The sequence below is a fragment of the Misgurnus anguillicaudatus genome, chromosome 8, assembly GCF_027580225.2.
Source record: "Misgurnus anguillicaudatus chromosome 8, ASM2758022v2, whole genome shotgun sequence".
Taxonomy (NCBI): domain Eukaryota; kingdom Metazoa; phylum Chordata; class Actinopteri; order Cypriniformes; family Cobitidae; genus Misgurnus; species Misgurnus anguillicaudatus.
The window spans coordinates 26,771,378-26,789,533 of NC_073344.2; the positions used below are offsets into that span (position 1 = coordinate 26,771,378).

The following is an 18,156-nucleotide window of genomic DNA, read 5'->3' on the forward strand; positions in this document are numbered from 1 at the left end:
GAAAAAGAAAATCATCCGCAATACCTTTAATGTTTAACGTTAGTTTACAACAGATTTAGGAAAAGCATACAGTAGCTTTTAATGTTTATAAAAGTGCAAAATGTGCTTACTCGGATTACATTAAAGATGCTAAAGAGATGTTTATCCATTTTTCACTTTTGCATTTGATACCACTTTTTTGGTCGGATTGAACTTATTGGATTATTAAAATTTTTATCAGTTTTATCAACTCCTACTTGATTCATCCATAAACAAGAAGTCATCTGTAATAATTTGTAATAGTTCGATTTTTGCATTAAACACGTTTGGATTTGTTTTAGTGTTTTTCTTTTTTGCCCCAACTCCCAAATATGGTGCCACCAAATTAAGTCCAGGTGCTACCCCTTTTAAATTTATTCTGGAGCCATGGCTCTAATACTCAAAGCCAAACAAAACACATCCAACTAATAACTTTAAATTCAAATCTCATCATCTTATATGGCAATCACCATCAATATGGTGAAGCACCAAACAGCACATCCTTTCATCATTAAAGTAATGCAAATGACTCCATTTGGGTCTTCTGAAGCGAAATGACGCGTTTATGAGAACAGCTGAAGAAAGTCATATAGATCTGAGATGGGATAATGAGGAATAAATTATGAAGAATTCATTTTCTGATGAGCCATTTCCTAAATAAACCCCTAAAACCAAACCCGTAACCAAATCTAATACTTAATAAAACACCATTTGTAATGTGAAACGTGCTGTAAACATGCAAAGGCTTATCTGCAAATCTCTGAGTGTGTGTGTGTGTGTGTGTGTGTGTGTGTGTTTTAGCCCCCCCCCCAATCCTGCATTAGGATAAATATGAGATCAAGAGACTAATGCCACTCTGAAACCAGCACAGATCTCTTTAACACAACACAAAGCCTCTTTACTGTCAGTGATACAGCAAATCCTCATCTGATACCACATCAGTGTATAATGCCACAGAAAACTCTTTGACTTTTGATTTTCCAGTCATTTGTGATTCCTGAATTAAAAACTCAATTTGAGAATTAAAAACTGATTAAATAGAGAGTACCAATCAAAGAGAAATGTCTAGACAGGAAACTATTGGCAAGTTGAATAAACTAGATGCTTTCCATGTTTCAAGTTCTCCCTACAGTATTAATTTCACCAGGTTATAGATGTATTAATGTTAAAATTTCCCAGTATTTCTGCGTAAAGGTTCTGCATTATACACTGGGAATGTGTTAGACGATGATATAAGTGGGTCTGTGGTGTTCAGACATTTCACTCCAATCTGACATTTCATAAACCCAGATAACTGCTTTTGCTGTATTGTTTTGTTCATAGATATGAGCATCTCTCACCCTCCATTTCTGTCTCTCTGCTAAAGGCAAATTTCCAGACATTCTCTCCACACAGGATCAATACCTTTTTTGGGCTACATGAGAGGCCACACACACATCTGCTCAGTCTCAAGCCCTTCATGGTGCAGCTCAGAGAAACCGTGAGCCATTAAGCAGTGAAAATGAGCCATTAGAGTCCATAACACATGGAGAGAAAGAGGGGGGGGGGGTGGATGGATGGATGGATGTGCTGATATGAAAGATGAGAGTGTGTGTAACGAAGTCAAAGTGATGATGGAAAAGTACTGCAGTATATAGAGATGAACGGAGGCCGCATATAAGAGCAACCCCATTCACTGCAGAACAGCCCCGAGGGCAGATAGAAAAGCCCCTCACGAGGCCGTAGCCACTATGACCCCCAACAATAAGATTAGTGATTGATCAGTCAGAGTTTTCTGCTATCGATCTTCAATATCATTGATTATTGGGTTCCCTGTTCCGTCATATAAAAGCCCTTCGGTAAGGGTCAACGTTACATTAGACCTTCAACAAAGAAAAGAGAAACGGGCTTCGTTTAAGATCTCTAGGTGATCGTTAACGCTTACCTGCTCGGTCTCCTCGGTTCCGTCCATTCGCGCTCGTTTGCATTCAGCAACGACCGAGTCCCCCGCCGTCGCGGCGCCCTCCGGCTCCGGATCTCCGCGTTTCATCCCTCGAACCCCCGCCGAACCGGAGTCCAGATCCCTCTCCCGCTCCATGATCCCGCGGGTCACGGGCAGCATTAGAGATGCGACGTCGGTCGACATTAACATTGAAGTGGGCCGCAGATGTTGCGTATGAAAAGCGATTAACACCGATCAGATCTTCTGTTTTGAGGATCGCAGCTGGTTTATGGATCAGATCTGATGTTCATCTGACGCGTTAAAAACTGAGGCGCGTGTGTGCCGCATTAAAGGCCTTTGATCAAACGCGAATATTTCGGGCCTGGACAACAATAACAAAGTCGAACCGCGAGCAGAAAAATCTCCGATCTCCAAAACGCGTCCGTGTGTTCAGATGATCTCCTGATGTTCAAGAGCAAAAAATGGTGAAGATGCGTTCAGAATGAATGCAGAGCGAAGCTTAATACGTCTGAAGGTTTCCGATCTCAAACGCTCTTCTGTCGATCCCACTAAACGAAACGCAAATCATAAAGTTCGCCTCTAAAAACAGTCGTTGCGAAAAAACGCGAAAGAAATTTGATTCATCATTTCATTCCTTCGAGCGTTTCAAGCGATTTCCTAAAACAAAGGAGTGGCGTGGAGCTGCTGTTTTTCCTTTCTTCTCTTCTCCTCTCTCTCTCTCTCTTTCTCTCTCCCTCTCTCTCTCTCAATGGATTCTTGCGGCGCAGAGGAAACGCGCGCCCCTCCTCTCCGGTTTCCTCGCGCTCTTGTTACAGTCGGGCTGTTTTATTCCTGCTGCAGTTTAAGCTCGACGCTGTTTCAGTGCTTAACTCGCGAACTCGGAGCGAATCCAAGGATACATTCGTCCAGGTGTTTCCAATTTTCTGTCTTTCTTCTGCAGAACCGCAATGCTGCGATCGTGAAAACGTCAACGTGTAACAAGCCAATAATGCATTTTATTTATGTAAAAACACTTGGATGCACATTAGCTAAAAAGAGTAATTGTAAAAAGATACGTTGACTAGATTATATTGTATGGCGACGTAATACGACATACAGGCCGCATTGCTGTGATTTTGGATTGAGCTTCAGTATTTTTATGTTTTTGCAGTGGAAAATAAAGGCGCGGATAGCGAGTTAGACACGATCGCTTTTGTGATGTTTTCCCGACATCTGGCGGCCACATGATGACATAACACCACCCCTAAAAACACGAGATTAAATTATCAAAAAGCGTGGTGAAGTCACGGGTTTGATGGTCGTTTTCGTGAACTTTCTTAATAATTTTATGTTTGGAGAACACAAATGTTTTTAAACATAACCTCTCGCTAATGTTATTATTGTGTTTCTGTAGTCCTGGAGATGGCGCTGTTGTTCATGAATCATGTGAAAGAAGGTGTAGTAGCTGTAGTAATAAGCGCACCGGTTAACACGTGAGGCTGTTTTCTTCTTATGATTTGAAAATTAAACATGTAGCCGAACTCTGACTTTTTTTGTACGGACTACAACCCCTTACGAAAATGAACCATGGTTTTACCACATTTAGATAAAAAAACATGGTTACTGTAGTAAAACCATGGTATCCACATAACAACCATGGTTTTTCAAAAACCATATATGAACCATGGTTAGTGTAGTAAACCGTGATTTTACTGATAGTAATCAATACAACAAAGTTTCATGCAAATGTTTGCACTCATCACAAAAATGTAAGCTTCAGATTTATATTCAGAATTAACTTAATCATTCTATGATATTGAAGCTCAAGGACTCAAGATTCTGTATTTGAACATTAATTAAGATAGCAAAGCAACAGCAATGTTTCCATAGCTTGTTTTAAGAAGTAAACATTAAAACAGTATAATTTGTTAGTTTACAGCTTCTCATTCCCTGTTGTGAAATAAACAGGAGTTTCCAGTATAAAGACTCAATTATGAGTAAGTGGAAAAACTTCAGCATGTGTCTTGAGGAGTCATGCATCTAAAAGCAACAGCTGCTATGAGGAACATTACAGACCTCCTCTCAAGTTCATCAAATTCACTATAACCTATGATCTAATATAGTCATTTATTTACAACCACAAAGCAGCACAATACTGTTTGTCTTCCATTTTAAATCAATTTAAATTGAATACTGATATTTAAATATGGAATTCAAGCAGAGTGAAATGAACATTGTGTTATCTTACATAATGACATTTAAATATTTATTGCCTGAATAAATGTGGAGACACAGCAGGTAGCAATTTGTTTCATTTCCCAGTGGTAAAGAGAGGTAGAGTGGGATGTGTGTTTTTGCAAGATGTTACAGTAGATTTACTCATTTTGCCCTTGCATCACCTGTTTACGTGGATCTCTGTTCTCATTCTGAAGTTACATCATAAAACTTTGATCATCCCTCCCCACATCACCAAACTTTTCAGCCAGACCCTCTTTAACCAATCACAGAGTTCTTCATCTCTCTTCACCTTCTTGTTGACCTGACGGAACTGAATTGATTGGTTTTGACCAGAATGTCCCACCTCTGTCTCCCATGAGAAAACGTTTGTATGGATAGCACGAGATGGCTGAAGACACATCTGACTTGTGTGTCGGTCAGACGCTGGCAGGGACCCATATCGATCCACCATCCAACTCTGTCAGAGACTGACAGTCATATAAAATAATAGCAAAAGACGACTTAGTTGGTGAGTTGTCGCTGATATGTTTTATATAATGTATTATTTGAAGATTAATTGATTGTTTTTCTCTTCATTTTGGCACCATCTTGTGTTTACTTTGAGTTCATACTCGTCGTCATACAGTCTCTATTGTCCTAGATCATTAGTAGAAGTGACATTTTGATTTTCTCCACAGAACTTTGATCATGGATAACGTCTCTGCTTTGATTCTGAACACAAGCATTTCTGGGTGGCGTCGTCCACTGTGGTACAAGTATGAGGAGTGCGCTATAGTTCCTTACGGGTTTATCTTCTACTTCTCTGTCAAAGTAATTAACCTCATTGTAGGATTCCCGAGCAACGTCCTTGTGATGTGGCAGATTTTGGTGAAGAAAAGTGAAGGCTCAACGTCCGACATCTTCTTTTTGAACCTGTCCATTATAGATGCATTTTTCTCCCTCATGACGCCTCTAGACTTGTTTAACCGCCTTTACCTGGATGATCAAGACGTCTGGTACTTTCTACGCTTCTCTTATGGCGTGAAAGACATGGCCCCCCTATTTCTTACCTGTATTTGCCTTGACAGGTACATCGCAGTGGTCCATCCCATCGTATTCACAGGGATCCGAGACAATCATATACGGATGGGCGTCTCTGTGGTGGTGTGGGGACTCATCCTACCGTTCGCATTGACCAAGTGCATCCTGGGGACCAGAAGTGTAAATGAGGTGTTTGGCGGAGTTATCCTCTTTGCATTGTTCCTCATGGTCTTCTGTAACTTGTCCATCATCTGGGTTCTCAGGAAGAGCGTCGCCGGGAAAGAAGTCATGAATCCGATCAAAAAGAAGGCCTTCAAAACAGTGATTACAGTTCTCACCCTCATCGTGGTGAACTATCTTCCTCCAGTGGCTCTAATGCCATTTTCATACGCTTTCACATTTAGGGATTTACACTGTAAGATCAGCGTCTCGGTGTACAGCATCATGAACCTGAGCTGCACAATCGAGCCTCTCCTCTACATCTCTAAAATGGAGAGATCTGTGCTTTGTCGCTGCCTGGAGAGGCCCTCAAAGAAACTTTATGACAAATAACCCAGCAAATCTTCATATCAAAATCACATTTTGGTGTGTCACTTAGTAGAAGCAAAAACCATGAATAAATGTGCAGTGTTAAAATTTTTGTTTGATATTTGTGATGATGATGTCTTGTGTATAATCTGAGTCCTGAAAGAATCTCATTGATGAGTCATTGATGTAATTTACAGCTCAATGTAAACAAACTTTAGAAATTGTGTTTTCTGTAATTGTGTTTTCTGAGTGCCGTGTTTCTGTTCATCTTCATCCTCTGTGTTCACCTGATTTTTCATGTGTAATTGCTAGTAACTCAGTTTGATTAATAATCTGACTGTGTAAATATAAAGAAAAAGATAAAATGCACAAAAACATTTTTTCACAGTTCATTTCTCATTAACACTGAACTCTAAACACAAACTTCTCACTAAAACACACATTTTACACTGCAATGACTTACAATGTTATAAATATTAAATACAGGTAGGCAAAAGTTGAACACAACTACATCACAGTGTTCATCAAGCAAATACAACAACTCAAAACTGTACAGATTTATATTTACCAATTGTGTGGATTTGTAACAGTCTGAGAAGTGAGAAGCTTCTGTCATTAAGAAGTTTGTGTTTAGAGTTTTGCAAAAAGAGTGGACGATTTGACAAATGTGTTTTGGTCAATGAATTTGGTTCAGAGATTGGGGTTTAGTGTTTAGCAATTCAAAAAAACTGTAACTATAGACATGATCTGATAACTGCATCCCAATTGGACTACTTTTCACAGGTCAGCAAGTAAGATTTCGCCACCAGAACATGGTCAAAGAATAATCAAACAAAATTACAAAACAAAACGAATACATTAAAAATTGATGTTATTATTTGGTTTGCAGCAAGACTATTGTTTTGTCATAAATTACCTGCTCTGACTGATAACATTAAAACTTGATTAGTTGTTTGATTTGCATAATCTTTGTTCCACAATCTGTTTCCAGTCAATCTAAGTAATGATGGGTATGTCAGGAAGGACAAAGTCAGAGATTCAACTGCAAATAACAGAGTCTTTATTGTAAATAAACACCACAAGACAGAGCCCGGGAGAGATAAAGACCACTGGATGGATCTCATCCCTTTTAGGTGGTCCAAGGGGTACCCCAGAAAAAAATGTGTACATTAAAATGTATATGCATTCATTTGGTTCATTTTGAGACTGAAAACAAGTAAAGAATTCTGTTCCTTTGTAAGCCTTGCTTTTTGTGCGAGAGTTGGTCGGTTCAAGTCTCACATCTGGCAGGTTGGAACCTTGAGGTTGCTTATCCCCAGTTCCTCCCCCAACGCTGCTGGGTTAAATGCCGATGTCACATTTAAGGGCTCGTTATAGCTGTGCATAGGTCATACGGCATAGGTTCCGTGTGGGTTTCATTTATACTTTTGCGTCGTTGTCCGTAAACACATGTGCAGACCGCTGGTAGGCAATATCCATGTGTGTAACCACAGTAGCAGGGCGACCGTCAAAGAAGAAGCAGCTTGGCAAGTTAACCCACAAACGTAGAAGAAACAGTAACTTGTTGTGTATGATTTGAGAAGACCAGCAATGATGGAAGTAAATAAACAGTGACTTTTGTTGCAGTTTGAGTTAAATCACTCCTCAACTTGGCCCATCTTTGTTTTTTACTGTCACAAGCGGAAATACCTATGACATCACAGCGATTGCGGTCTGTGTAGAACTGACGGGATGTTAAAAATTTTGCACCTCAGGCTACACAGAGCTACGCACAATACTACGAATAACCTATGGCATGACTACGGCGTAGAGCTTACGCATTACTTTAAGCCCTTTTCACACAGACATTATGGAAAACAGATGGAAAATTCACCCAGGATTTTTCCAGGATCATTTGATTTTTTGTTAATTCACACGGCCAATGACTTGCCAGAATCTGTGTGTGCGTCCTAACCCTAACCTTACCCTGAACAATATATCTTGATGCAATGTTTTGTTTATTATAAGCTTATATGAGCATGTGATGCGCTATTCTTTTATGCTGTTAAATATTCTTTGTATCACCACAAATAGTGAGAGTTACCTGATATCTGCTTCAGTCATGTTTGCTGACAGTCGTGAATGTTGATTTGCATGTAAATCCCTCATTTTAATGAGCTGAACCGTAACTTTGTTGTGATGACACGCGTGTCCTCACTATGACACTCCCATTACGGCATTGTTTCTGCTTGTTGTTCACACTGAGGGCTTTCCGGGTGTAACGTTTGTGGACAGAGGCAGCGTATCCAAGTGCAAGTGACTTTAATATTAACATAAAGTGATACAAAATACTAAAAGTATAAAACAGAAACAAACACAAAACCAAACCTGTGAACCACATACAAACAACAACTGATACAGGACAACTGAAACACTGGGCTTATAAACACTGACGGGATAACAAGACACACCTGGGGAACAATCAGCACACAGACCAATTCAATTCAATTTTATTTATATAGCGCTTTTCACAATAGTTAATTGTTTCAAAGCAGCTTTACATTAATAGAAGCAGTGAAAAGCACAGAAAAACGACAGATAGCACAACATAATACACGATAGCATAAGCAGTCAAATTTGCTGCGGCTATGACTCGACATTATAAGCGAGCGTATTACTAATTTAACGTCTAGAAGAGGAAGCTAAGTTAAGCCCAAGAAGGCTGCCTCCCCGAGGTAAAAAAAACCCTAGGAGAAAAAACCCCGGGCTGTTTAGCCGAGGAAATAAAAAAAGTCCTAGGAGGGAAAAACCCTTGGGAGATATATATGTATATATACACACATATAAACGGATAAGGAGATTAAACGGAGATTAAGCGGGTTCTGCCGGTGAACGTTGGTCAGGCATCAGCTGAGCATCACGTTGAAGGACGACCAGTAGATCAGAGGTGTGCTGACTTTCACATCTACCGGAACTGGGTCTGTTTGTCCCATTGTCCTCGGGGTCGAGGATGAGAGAGGGAGAGAAAAACAAAATCATATTAGCGTAGGGGCCGTTCACATGTAATGCAAGTGTCACACAGTGATGTGGTTTAAATCAGCTTAGTTTCAGACAGACTAACTATTGCGGCATAATTATATTATCCACAGTTGGTGATTTTGCAAATTGGGGGCCCACTGCGACGGTATATGTGGTAACTAAGGGTCACCTTCCGATCTTTACGAGAAAATGAAACCTGTCGACCCGTTTGACTAATGCCTGTAACCCCACTGTCGTTGTTAATGCAGGTTCAGTGGCAAACGGGTCTATATTGCATACTATTCACAAGACCACGAGAAAACGCCAACATCGCAACCTGACCATACGTGTCAACCCGTTTGACTAAGGCTGGAGGCCCCACTGTCGTCGTTAATGCAGGTTCAGTGGCAAACGGGTCTGTTTGGCATACTATTCACAAGACACATGAAAGCGCCAAAATCGCAACCCGACCATACGTGCCAACCCGTTTGGCTAAGGCTGGAGGCCCCACTGTCGTCGTTAATGCAGGTTCAGTGGCAAACAGGTCTGTATGGCATACTATTCACAAGACACACGAAAGCACCAAAATCGCAACCCGACCATACGTGCCAACCCGTTTGACTAAGGCCGGAAGCCCCACTGTCGTCGTTAATGCAGGTTCAGTGGCAAACGGGTCTATATTGCATACTATTCACAAGACCACGAGAAAACGCCAACATCGCAACCTGACCATACGTGTCAACCCGTTTGACTAAGGCTGGAGGCCCCACTGTCGTCGTTAATGCAGGTTCAGTGGCAAACGGGTCTGTTTGGCATACTATTCACAAGACACATGAAAGCGCCAAAATCGCAACCCGACCATACGTGCCAACCCGTTTGACTAAGGCTGGAGGCCCCACTGTCGTCGTTAATGCAGGTTCAGTGGCAAATGGGTCTGTATGGCATACTATTCACAAGACACACGAAAGCACCAAAATCGCAACCTGACCATACGTGCCAACCTGTTTGACTAAGGCCGGAAGCCCCACTGTCGTCGTTAATGCAGGTTCAGTGGCAAACGAGTCTATATTGCATACTATTCACAAGACCATGAGAAAACGCCAACATCGCAACCTGACCATACGTGTCAACCCATTTGACTAAGGCTGGAGGCCCCAATGTCGTCGTTAATGCAGGTTCAGTGGCAAACGGGTCTGTATGGCATACTATTCACAAGACACATGAAAGCGCCAAAATCGCAACCCGACCATACGTGCCAACCCGTTTGGCTAAGGCTGGAGGCCCCACTGTCGTCGTTAATGCAGGTTCAGTGGCAAACAGGTCTGTATGGCATACTATTCACAAGACACACGAAAGCACCAAAATCGCAACCCGACCATACGTGCCAACCCGTTTGACTAAGGCCGGAAGCCCCACTGTCGTCGTTAATGCAGGTTCAGTGGCAAACGGGTCTATATTGCATACTATTCACAAGACCACGAGAAAACGCCAACATCGCAACCTGACCATACGTGTCAACCCGTTTGACTAAGGCTGGAGGCCCCACTGTCGTCGTTAATGCAGGTTCAGTGGCAAACGGGTCTGTTTGGCATACTATTCACAAGACACATGAAAGCGCCAAAATCGCAACCCGACCATACGTGCCAACCCGTTTGGCTAAGGCTGGAGGCCCCACTGTCGTCGTTAATGCAGGTTCAGTGGCAAACAGGTCTGTATGGCATACTATTCACAAGACACACGAAAGCACCAAAATCGCAACCCGACCATACGTGCCAACCCGTTTGACTAAGGCCGGAAGCCCCACTGTCGTCGTTAATGCAGGTTCAGTGGCAAACGGTGGCAAACTATTTAATGCAATTCATTTTGAAGTGTTTATGCAGATAAGGTTTTTATTTATTTATTTCGTTGGTCTGTGTTATGACCGCGAGTGCTTTGTCAGCGCTCAAAATGTATCTGGCCGCACCGCTCTCTCTATCAAGGCCGTCTACCCTGGAGTTCTATCAGCCAATCACAAAAAAAGAAAGAGGCTTCACAATAGCCAATCAGAAAATAGCACTGTTGTATCTGGGTAATATTTAACGCAACAACCAATAAAAAAAGCATAGCCTCGCACACCCATAGAGGAATGGAGCTCCGAGCATCACTTTGAGCAGCACAGAGTAGCCTAAGTCTGATCTCCTGTTTTAATGTTACAACAAACGCACAACTTTGACACAAACAATGACAACTTGACTGCTGTTAGAGAATGTTTCCCAGATAATCAGCACCAGTTTTTCACGAGTGTCTGTAACTTAGCCAACAGTTTACAGCCTGTTCACTGACAACACCTGCTCAGAACATGTAAGTTGCCTCGTTATATTTTCGTTATCACACGATGACTGACATTTTGTCACATAAAACATCTCTCTCCAAACAGGCTTAATAATTTTATAAGCAACTGCTTTGCAACCATAGTAAGCTTAATCTTACCTAAAACTAGGGAACTGTTATTGACTTTAAGATGTAATAATTATTACACTTGGTATTTCATGTTGTTGTGCAGTAATTTTATTGTAATTTCAGATTTCAGCATTTGCTTATTTACAGGGAACCATTTTCTTTTTTTTTTAACATGGAGAGTTGGTGGTCTATGAAATTTCCCGGTAGATTTTTAGGTCCCACTCCGCCCCTGGCTTATGTGGTTATACTTCTTAGATCGAGTAAGTACCCTTGCAGAAGCGTTTTGAACTAGCTGAAGCTTGTTTACTTGATTTGCATGGCATTCCCCGAGTAGCGAGTTACAATAGTCTATTCTAGAGGTCAAAAAGCATGGATAAGCTTCTCTACGTCAGATGTAGACAGTATATGGCGTATTTTCGAGATATTTCTAAGATGGAAGAATGCTGTGCGGCAGACGTTGGCGATATGACTATCGAAGTATAAGTTGCTGTCGAACATCACACCTAAGTTCCTAACCGTGGAAGATGGCACCACAGTGCAGCTATCTATGTGCAACTTGTAATCTGACATATTATGTTTGTAGCGATTCGGTTCAATAATAAGTATCTCTGTCTAATTGGAGTTGAGCTTAAGAAAGTTATGTGCCATCCAGTCACTAACATCACTAATGCAGTCTGTTAACTTAGAAAACGTGTGTGTTTCGCTGGGATGTGAGGAGATGTAAAGCTGGGTATCATCCGCATAGCAGTGAAAACTTATGTTATGTTTCCTGATAATGTCTCCTAGGGGTAACATATATAACGAGAACAGGATAGGACCTAAAACTGATCCCTGCGGTACACCGTATTTAACCAGGGAGTGATATGACTATTCCTCGTTTACATAAACAAAGTGATAGCGATTGGTTAGATACGACCTAAACCAGGCTAGCGCCTGACCACTGATAACAACATAGTTTTCTAGTCTATTGAGTAAGATTGTGTGATCTATTGTGTCAAAGGCTGCACTAAGGTCTAGTAATATAAGAATTGAGATTTCACCACGATCGGATGTTAATAGGAGGTCATTTGTAACTCTAAGCAACGCTGTCTCTGTGCTATGGTGGGGCCTGAATCCTGATTGGAACTTTTCATATGTACTATTATTTGTCAAGAATGTGCGTAACTGGCTTGCCACTACCTTTTCTAATATTTTCGAAAGAAAAGGGAGATTTGAGATTGGTCTAAAGTTATTAAGCTCTCCCTGATCCAGCTGTGTTTTTTTAATCAGCGGTTTAATAACTGCTAGTTTGAAAGCTGTTGGAACGTATCCTATTTCTAGCGATGAGTTAAAGATATTTAGAACCGGGGTTGACACTACAGGGAATACCTCTTTAAGTAGTTTTGTGGGAATGGGGTCTAATGTACAGGACGATGATTTGGATGATGTAACTAGTCTAGAGAGCTCATCTATTGTAGTAGGTTTAAATGAATCAAGATGTTCTTATGGTAATCTAGTGTTAAGTGAACTAATGGGTAGAGTGGTGCTGCATGGGTAGCTACGATGTTTTCCCTAATAGCCGTAATTTTGTTAGAAAAGAGGTTCACGAAGTCGTTACTATTGTGTTGAAGTTTACTATTGGTTTCTGTTTGTTCTTTGTTTCTAGTCATTTTTGCAACTGTGCTAAAGAGGAAACGAGGGTTATTATGATTCTCATTTATAAGCTTGCTAAGATAGGTAGATCTGGGCGTTTTAATAGCCTGTCTGTATTGTTTAACACTCTCTTTCCATGCTGCACGCCATACCTCTAACTTTGTGCTTCTATAATTTCTTTCCATTTTCCTAGTTGCCTTTTTAAGGGCTGCGGTGTGATGGTCATACCATGGAGCTGGCAGTTTTTCTTTGATTCTCTTTTTTCGAATGGGAGCAATGGCATCCAATGTGTTAGAACAGACATTGTTTAGGTTTTCTATTACAATGTCTAGATCGTCACAGTTATCTGCTACATGTTTAATTTGGGACATGTCTGGAAGAGTGCTAATAAAGCTATCTTTAGTGGTGGAAATTATTGTTCTGGCTAATCTGTAGCATGTTGTAGACTGAGCGGTCCTATCTAGAAGTATTGTGTAAGACACAAGGTAATGGTCAGAAATTGCATCACTCTGAGGTGATATTTTGATGTCATTAATATTGAGTCCGAGTGACAGAATTAAGTCTAATGATTGCTTACGAGTATGCGTTGGCCCTGTCACGTTTTGTCTAATATTGAGAGAATTTAGAACATCCATAAACGCACGTCCTAATGCATATTTTGGGTTATCAACATGAATATTAAAATCACCAACGATAAGAGCTTTATCTACAGTGACTACAAGCTCAGACAGGAAATTGTCACAGTGTTAAACTGTGTTTTGTGTGTGTGATGTTTAGTGTTTTCACCTGACAGCAGCTCATTAGCCACTGATTACTCTTCACAGCTGTAGACCATTGGGCACTCATCACCACCTGTATATATGTACTCTGTCTGTTCAGTTCTTGTCACGGAGTCCTTGTTTCCATGTCACCCTGCCTTTTGGAGTTCTGTTCTTGTTTTGTTTCTTGTCTTGATTGTTTGTGTATGGATTGTTTACCATGTATGACCTTTTGCCTGGCTGGATTATGATCACGGATTACCCTAATAAACTGCACTTGGATCTTACCTCTTTTGTGTGTGTGCACAGGACTCCGTCATGAAAAGATCCAGCGGATTGGGTATTCGCATCAGTCCCTCCTCCACTGAGAATTAGAGGAGGGGAAGAGTCAGCAACCTAAGGGTCCTGCGTCAGCATGGCCGAACGGTGGGTTGTCTAGCTCAACAATTTTGGACATTGTCTCGCGGCCTGGGCTATAATGATGCAGCACTGAAGGACCTGTTTAATACCTGCCTGGATGACCCTTTACCTCGGTGGAAGATGAACGGACTGGAGATCCTGGATTTTTGGGGGTTCACCAGATATTTAGAGCATTGTAGCCAGTGGGAGACAACTGCCGCACCAGAGCCACTTCACAAAATGGCTGCCGCACCAGAGCCACTTCACAAGATGGCTGCCTCACCAATCTTGCCGGTTCATGCTGGGACCCAGCGGTTGAGGTCTAATCTGGCGGACACTCCATTGGGGTCAGTGCGGACAGTTGGGGTCTTTGCTCCTGTTCCGAGGATGGCCATGCCAGAACCCGTCACACCAGCTAGGCCAGGAGGAGGTTCTAGACTGGCTATCAGAAGAAAACCCTTTTCAAAGAAGTCTTCCAGGGGGGCCACCGTCAGGCCTGCCCCTGTTTTCAAGATAGCCACCGTCATACCCGCATCGGTTTTAAGGAGGCCCGTCATCATCTGAGTACCGGTTCTCAAGATGGCCGCCGCCAAGCCGGCATCTGTTCTCAAGAGGGCTGTCTCCATGTCTGCACCAGTTTTTAAGACTGCCACTGTCATACCGGTCCCTGTTTTCCAGATGGCCACAGCCATACAGACACCTGTTCTCAACAGGGCCATCGTCATGCCGGCACCTGTTCTCAGGATGGCATTGGAGGTGTGTCCTTGGAACTCTGTATTTCCTGTATTTGCCATGGCTCTGTGGTGTGTGTGGTCTGCCTTCTCCTCTTCTGTTCCACAAGAGGTCTCTCAAGTCCCTGAACCGAAGTCCCCTGCACTTCCTATCATGGCCAAAAGGTCCGAACTCCCTGAACTTTCTGCCCTGTCCAAAATGGCCACTCCCGAGCTCCCTGCACTCTCTGCCTGGCCCAAGATGGCCGATCCTGAGCTCCATAAACTCTCTGCCACAACTAACCTGGCCCAGAGGGCCTCTTCCTCCTCTCTCTCTCTGCCTAGGTTCCTGTTGCCGCCTGCAGCACCATGGGTTGCAGCTCCGCACTGGTCTCTGGTTCCTCCTGCGGCCCCACCCTGGTTTTCAGTTTCACCTGGGTTTTTGAGGCCACCAGCACCACCATGGTTGCCGGCCCCGCCCTGGCCTCCCACTCTGCTGGACCCGCCCTGGCCTCCCGCTCTGCCGGTCCCGCCTTGGCTTCCAGACCCTTGGCCACTACACGATCCTGGCCCACCTGCCCTCCCCAAGATCCACCTCCATTCCTCCACCCACCTGAACTTTTGCCTCATGGAGTGTCTGGTAGCCACTCCTTTAGGGGGGGTACTGTCACAGTGTTAAACTGTGTTCTGTGTGTGTGTGATGTTTAGTGTTTTCACCTGACAGCAGCTCATTAGCCACTGAATACTCTTCACAGCTGTGGACCATTGGGCACTCATCACCACCTGTATATATGTACCCTGTCTGTTCAGTTCTTGTCACGGAGTCCTTGTTTCCATGTCACCCTGCCTTTTGGAGTTCTGTTCTTGTTTTGTTTCTTGTCTTGATTGTTTGTGTATGGATTGTTTACCGTGTATGACCTTTTGCCTGGCTGGATTATGATCACGGATTACCTTAATAAACTGCACTTGGATCTTACCTCTTTTGTGTGTGTGCGGTCCGTGACAGAAATCTGCTATTTCTTTAAGGAACTCTGCATGGTGGCCCGGAGGTCTATAGATTGTAGCTAAGGCAAAAGAGAGCTGTTTGTGGTTACGATCAGTTATTTCCATATTTAACAACATTAGTTCAAATGATTTAAATTTTAGTTCAGATATTTGGTTTACTTTAAAAATGTTGTTGGATATTGTAGCTACACCACCCCCTCTCCCCTTTAAACGAGGTACGTGTTTATAATAATAGTCTTGTGGGGTGGATTTGTTTAAACTAATGTAGTCGTCTGCTTTAAGCCAGGTTTCTGTTAAACAGAGTGCATTTAAGTTTTGGTCTGTAATTATTTTATTGACAATAGGTTCTTTATTGGTAAGCGATCTAATGTTAAGAAGGCCGAGTTTTAACATTCGAGGTTCATCTGTTAATGTATTGTTTTCTAATTTTATATTAATCAGATTTGTACCAGATGTGGCAAGCGGTGCTCTGTATTTATTTGTTCGGGGAACAGATACAGTTGAAATGTGTTGATATTCTGGTAAGATTGACTCGAAGTGCTGGGATATAAGTGATCTTGACATATCACGGCAGCTAACAGACGGACGGTTAAGCCGATCCGTCTGTTTCCTGACCTGTACCCTGGATAGTCAGACTGTATTAGAAGTAAGACTATTGGTCAGATTTATAGAGAGAATCGCCCTTCCTTCCTGAGACGGATGGAGACCATCTCTCTTTAGCAGGTCAGGTCTCCCCCGGAAATGCTTCCAATTGTCTATAAACCCTACGTTATGCTGAGGGCACCATTTTGACATCCAGTAGTGAAGAGACAATAATCTACTGTAAATTTCATCCCCCCGGTAGGCGGGGAGGGGACCAGAGCATATTACATTGTCTGACATTGTTTTAGCAATTTCACATATCTCTTTAATATTATCTTTGGTGATCTCCGACTGGCGGAGTCTGGTGTCATTCGTGCCGGCGTGAATAACAATTTTAGAAAACTTACGCTTACGCCAATGAACAAAGGAACTACACAGAACTACAAACAAGGCAAACAGAGACATATCTTCAAACTAAGAGCACGGGACAGGGAAACACAGAACAGAGTCATGACAGAACCCCCTAAGAGCAGCTCCCAGACAATCCCAGGGCAGCAAAAAATAGTTCAGGTGGGTGGTGGAGTGGAGGTGGAACAGGGGGAGGGACGATAGGCCAGGCCCATGAAGGGCTGGTGGAAGCTTGGAATGGGGGCGGAGCAGGCAGGGCAGGAAGCCTGGGCAGAGCCGGCAGGACAGGATGCCAGGGCGGAGCTGGCAGGGCAGGAACCAAAGACCAGGGCGGAGTTGTGACCCATGGTGGTGCTTAGGTTCTCTAGGCCTGTAAATAGAGACAGGAGAGAGAGGGGCTGGCAAAGCCAGGTTAGCAAGAGACAGGTAAGACAAAGTAGAGAGACTTGTAAACTCAGGAAGGGCTTTCTTGGCTTAGGAAAGGAGTTCAAGATCAGCCATCTTGGACCAGGCTGGAGGTTCAGGGAGCTTGGAGTCGGCCATCTTAGGCCAGGCAGAGAGTTCAGGGAGCTCAGGATCAGCCATCTTGGGCCTGGCAGAGAGTTTAAAGTCGTGCACGGCCATTTCTGCAAGGGCAGAGAGTCTATAAAGCTTGGGAGTGGACCTGTTAACTGACCTACCGGATACAGGGGAATCGGAAGTAATCATCTTAGCCTTTACAGGTAACTCTGGGAACTCATGAACAGGCCTTATGGGCAGAGCAGTAAATTCAGAAAACTTAGTTTCAGTTAACTTGGTCAGAACAGAAAGCTCATAGGACTCAAGTTCACACTTTTCAACAAAACCAGAGGACTCACGTGACCTAGGTAACTTTGGTGATTCACTTGACTACGGTGATTCAACCATGCCAGGAGGTGCAAATGGACCTTCCAGTTGAAGTAGAAAGTGTAGATGACTCAGATTTAAACCTTCCAGCTGTGACGAGGAGTTCAGTAGTATCAGGTTCATGAACTTGAGGGACCTCCTGTGAAACAGAAAAGCAAGAAGCCGTCCCAACATAACACAAAGCCAATGGAAAATGGGTATGTGGAACAAGGTCCAAGAAGTCCTTTGTGTGATCCTCAAGAGAGCTGGAGCCCTGGCAAAGCATAAGGAGTCTCATGGCTACTAGTTGATCAGTTGTTCTGTAACGTTTGTGGACAGAGGCAGGCAGAGGCAGTTTAACAATGATGTGGAAATCTGTTGCTCTGCTAAACCCGGAAAATCCTGTTGACAGAAAAAGATACTGAAATATAATGCTTCTATTAAATGACTATTAAATCACTGACTTTCCCCAGAGTATAAGCTGCCCACTAACATTGTTTAGCTACAGCAAGAGGATGTCAGTCTCGCCTCTTACTGGGATAGAGAAAAGCAGGAGGAATTAGCGACTGCATATAATGACAGAGACTTCTGTCTTCATTCCCAAAAGGATGGTACTCCTTAAGTAGTACTTGGTGAC

At 42.8% G+C, this 18,156-nt stretch overlaps 2 protein-coding genes and 1 pseudogene across 6 annotated transcripts in view; 2 read left to right on the forward strand and 1 right to left on the reverse strand.

The window, feature by feature from the left end:
- The window catches only part of rbfox2 (RNA binding fox-1 homolog 2), a 32,089-nt gene extending 29,402 nt beyond the window's left edge, over positions 1 to 2,687 (reverse strand). For 3 of the 4 annotated variants that reach the window (XR_008646398.2, XM_055213616.2, XM_055213615.2), the window contains exon 1: positions 1,943 to 2,686. Coding sequence is in view for 2 of the 4 variants with exons in the window: in XM_055213616.2 (XP_055069591.1) it covers positions 1,943 to 2,149 (207 nt within the window). In the remaining 2 variants the exon portion in view is untranslated. Of the gene's footprint in view, positions 1 to 1,942 lie in introns of all 4 variants that reach the window. The other variant, XR_008646397.2, reaches the window with a different exon arrangement.
- LOC141365605 (uncharacterized) overlaps positions 1 to 18,156 on the forward strand; it is a 251,496-nt pseudogene that overhangs the window by 232,170 nt on the left and 1,170 nt on the right.
- On the forward strand, positions 2,734 to 6,803 carry LOC129450678 (P2Y purinoceptor 1-like). 2 transcript variants are annotated; one of them, XM_055213625.2, is made up of 3 exons: positions 2,734 to 2,869; positions 4,511 to 4,685; positions 4,855 to 6,803. In XM_055213625.2, the coding sequence occupies exon 3, from the start codon at positions 4,865 to 4,867 to the stop codon at positions 5,747 to 5,749; it is 885 nt and encodes a 294-aa protein (XP_055069600.2). In that variant the 5' UTR covers positions 2,734 to 2,869; positions 4,511 to 4,685; positions 4,855 to 4,864; the 3' UTR covers positions 5,750 to 6,803. The 2 variants fall into 2 exon arrangements, with proteins under 2 accessions (XP_055069600.2, XP_073726725.1); XM_073870624.1 differs by lacking the exon at positions 2,734 to 2,869 and having other exon boundaries at positions 2,878 to 4,685.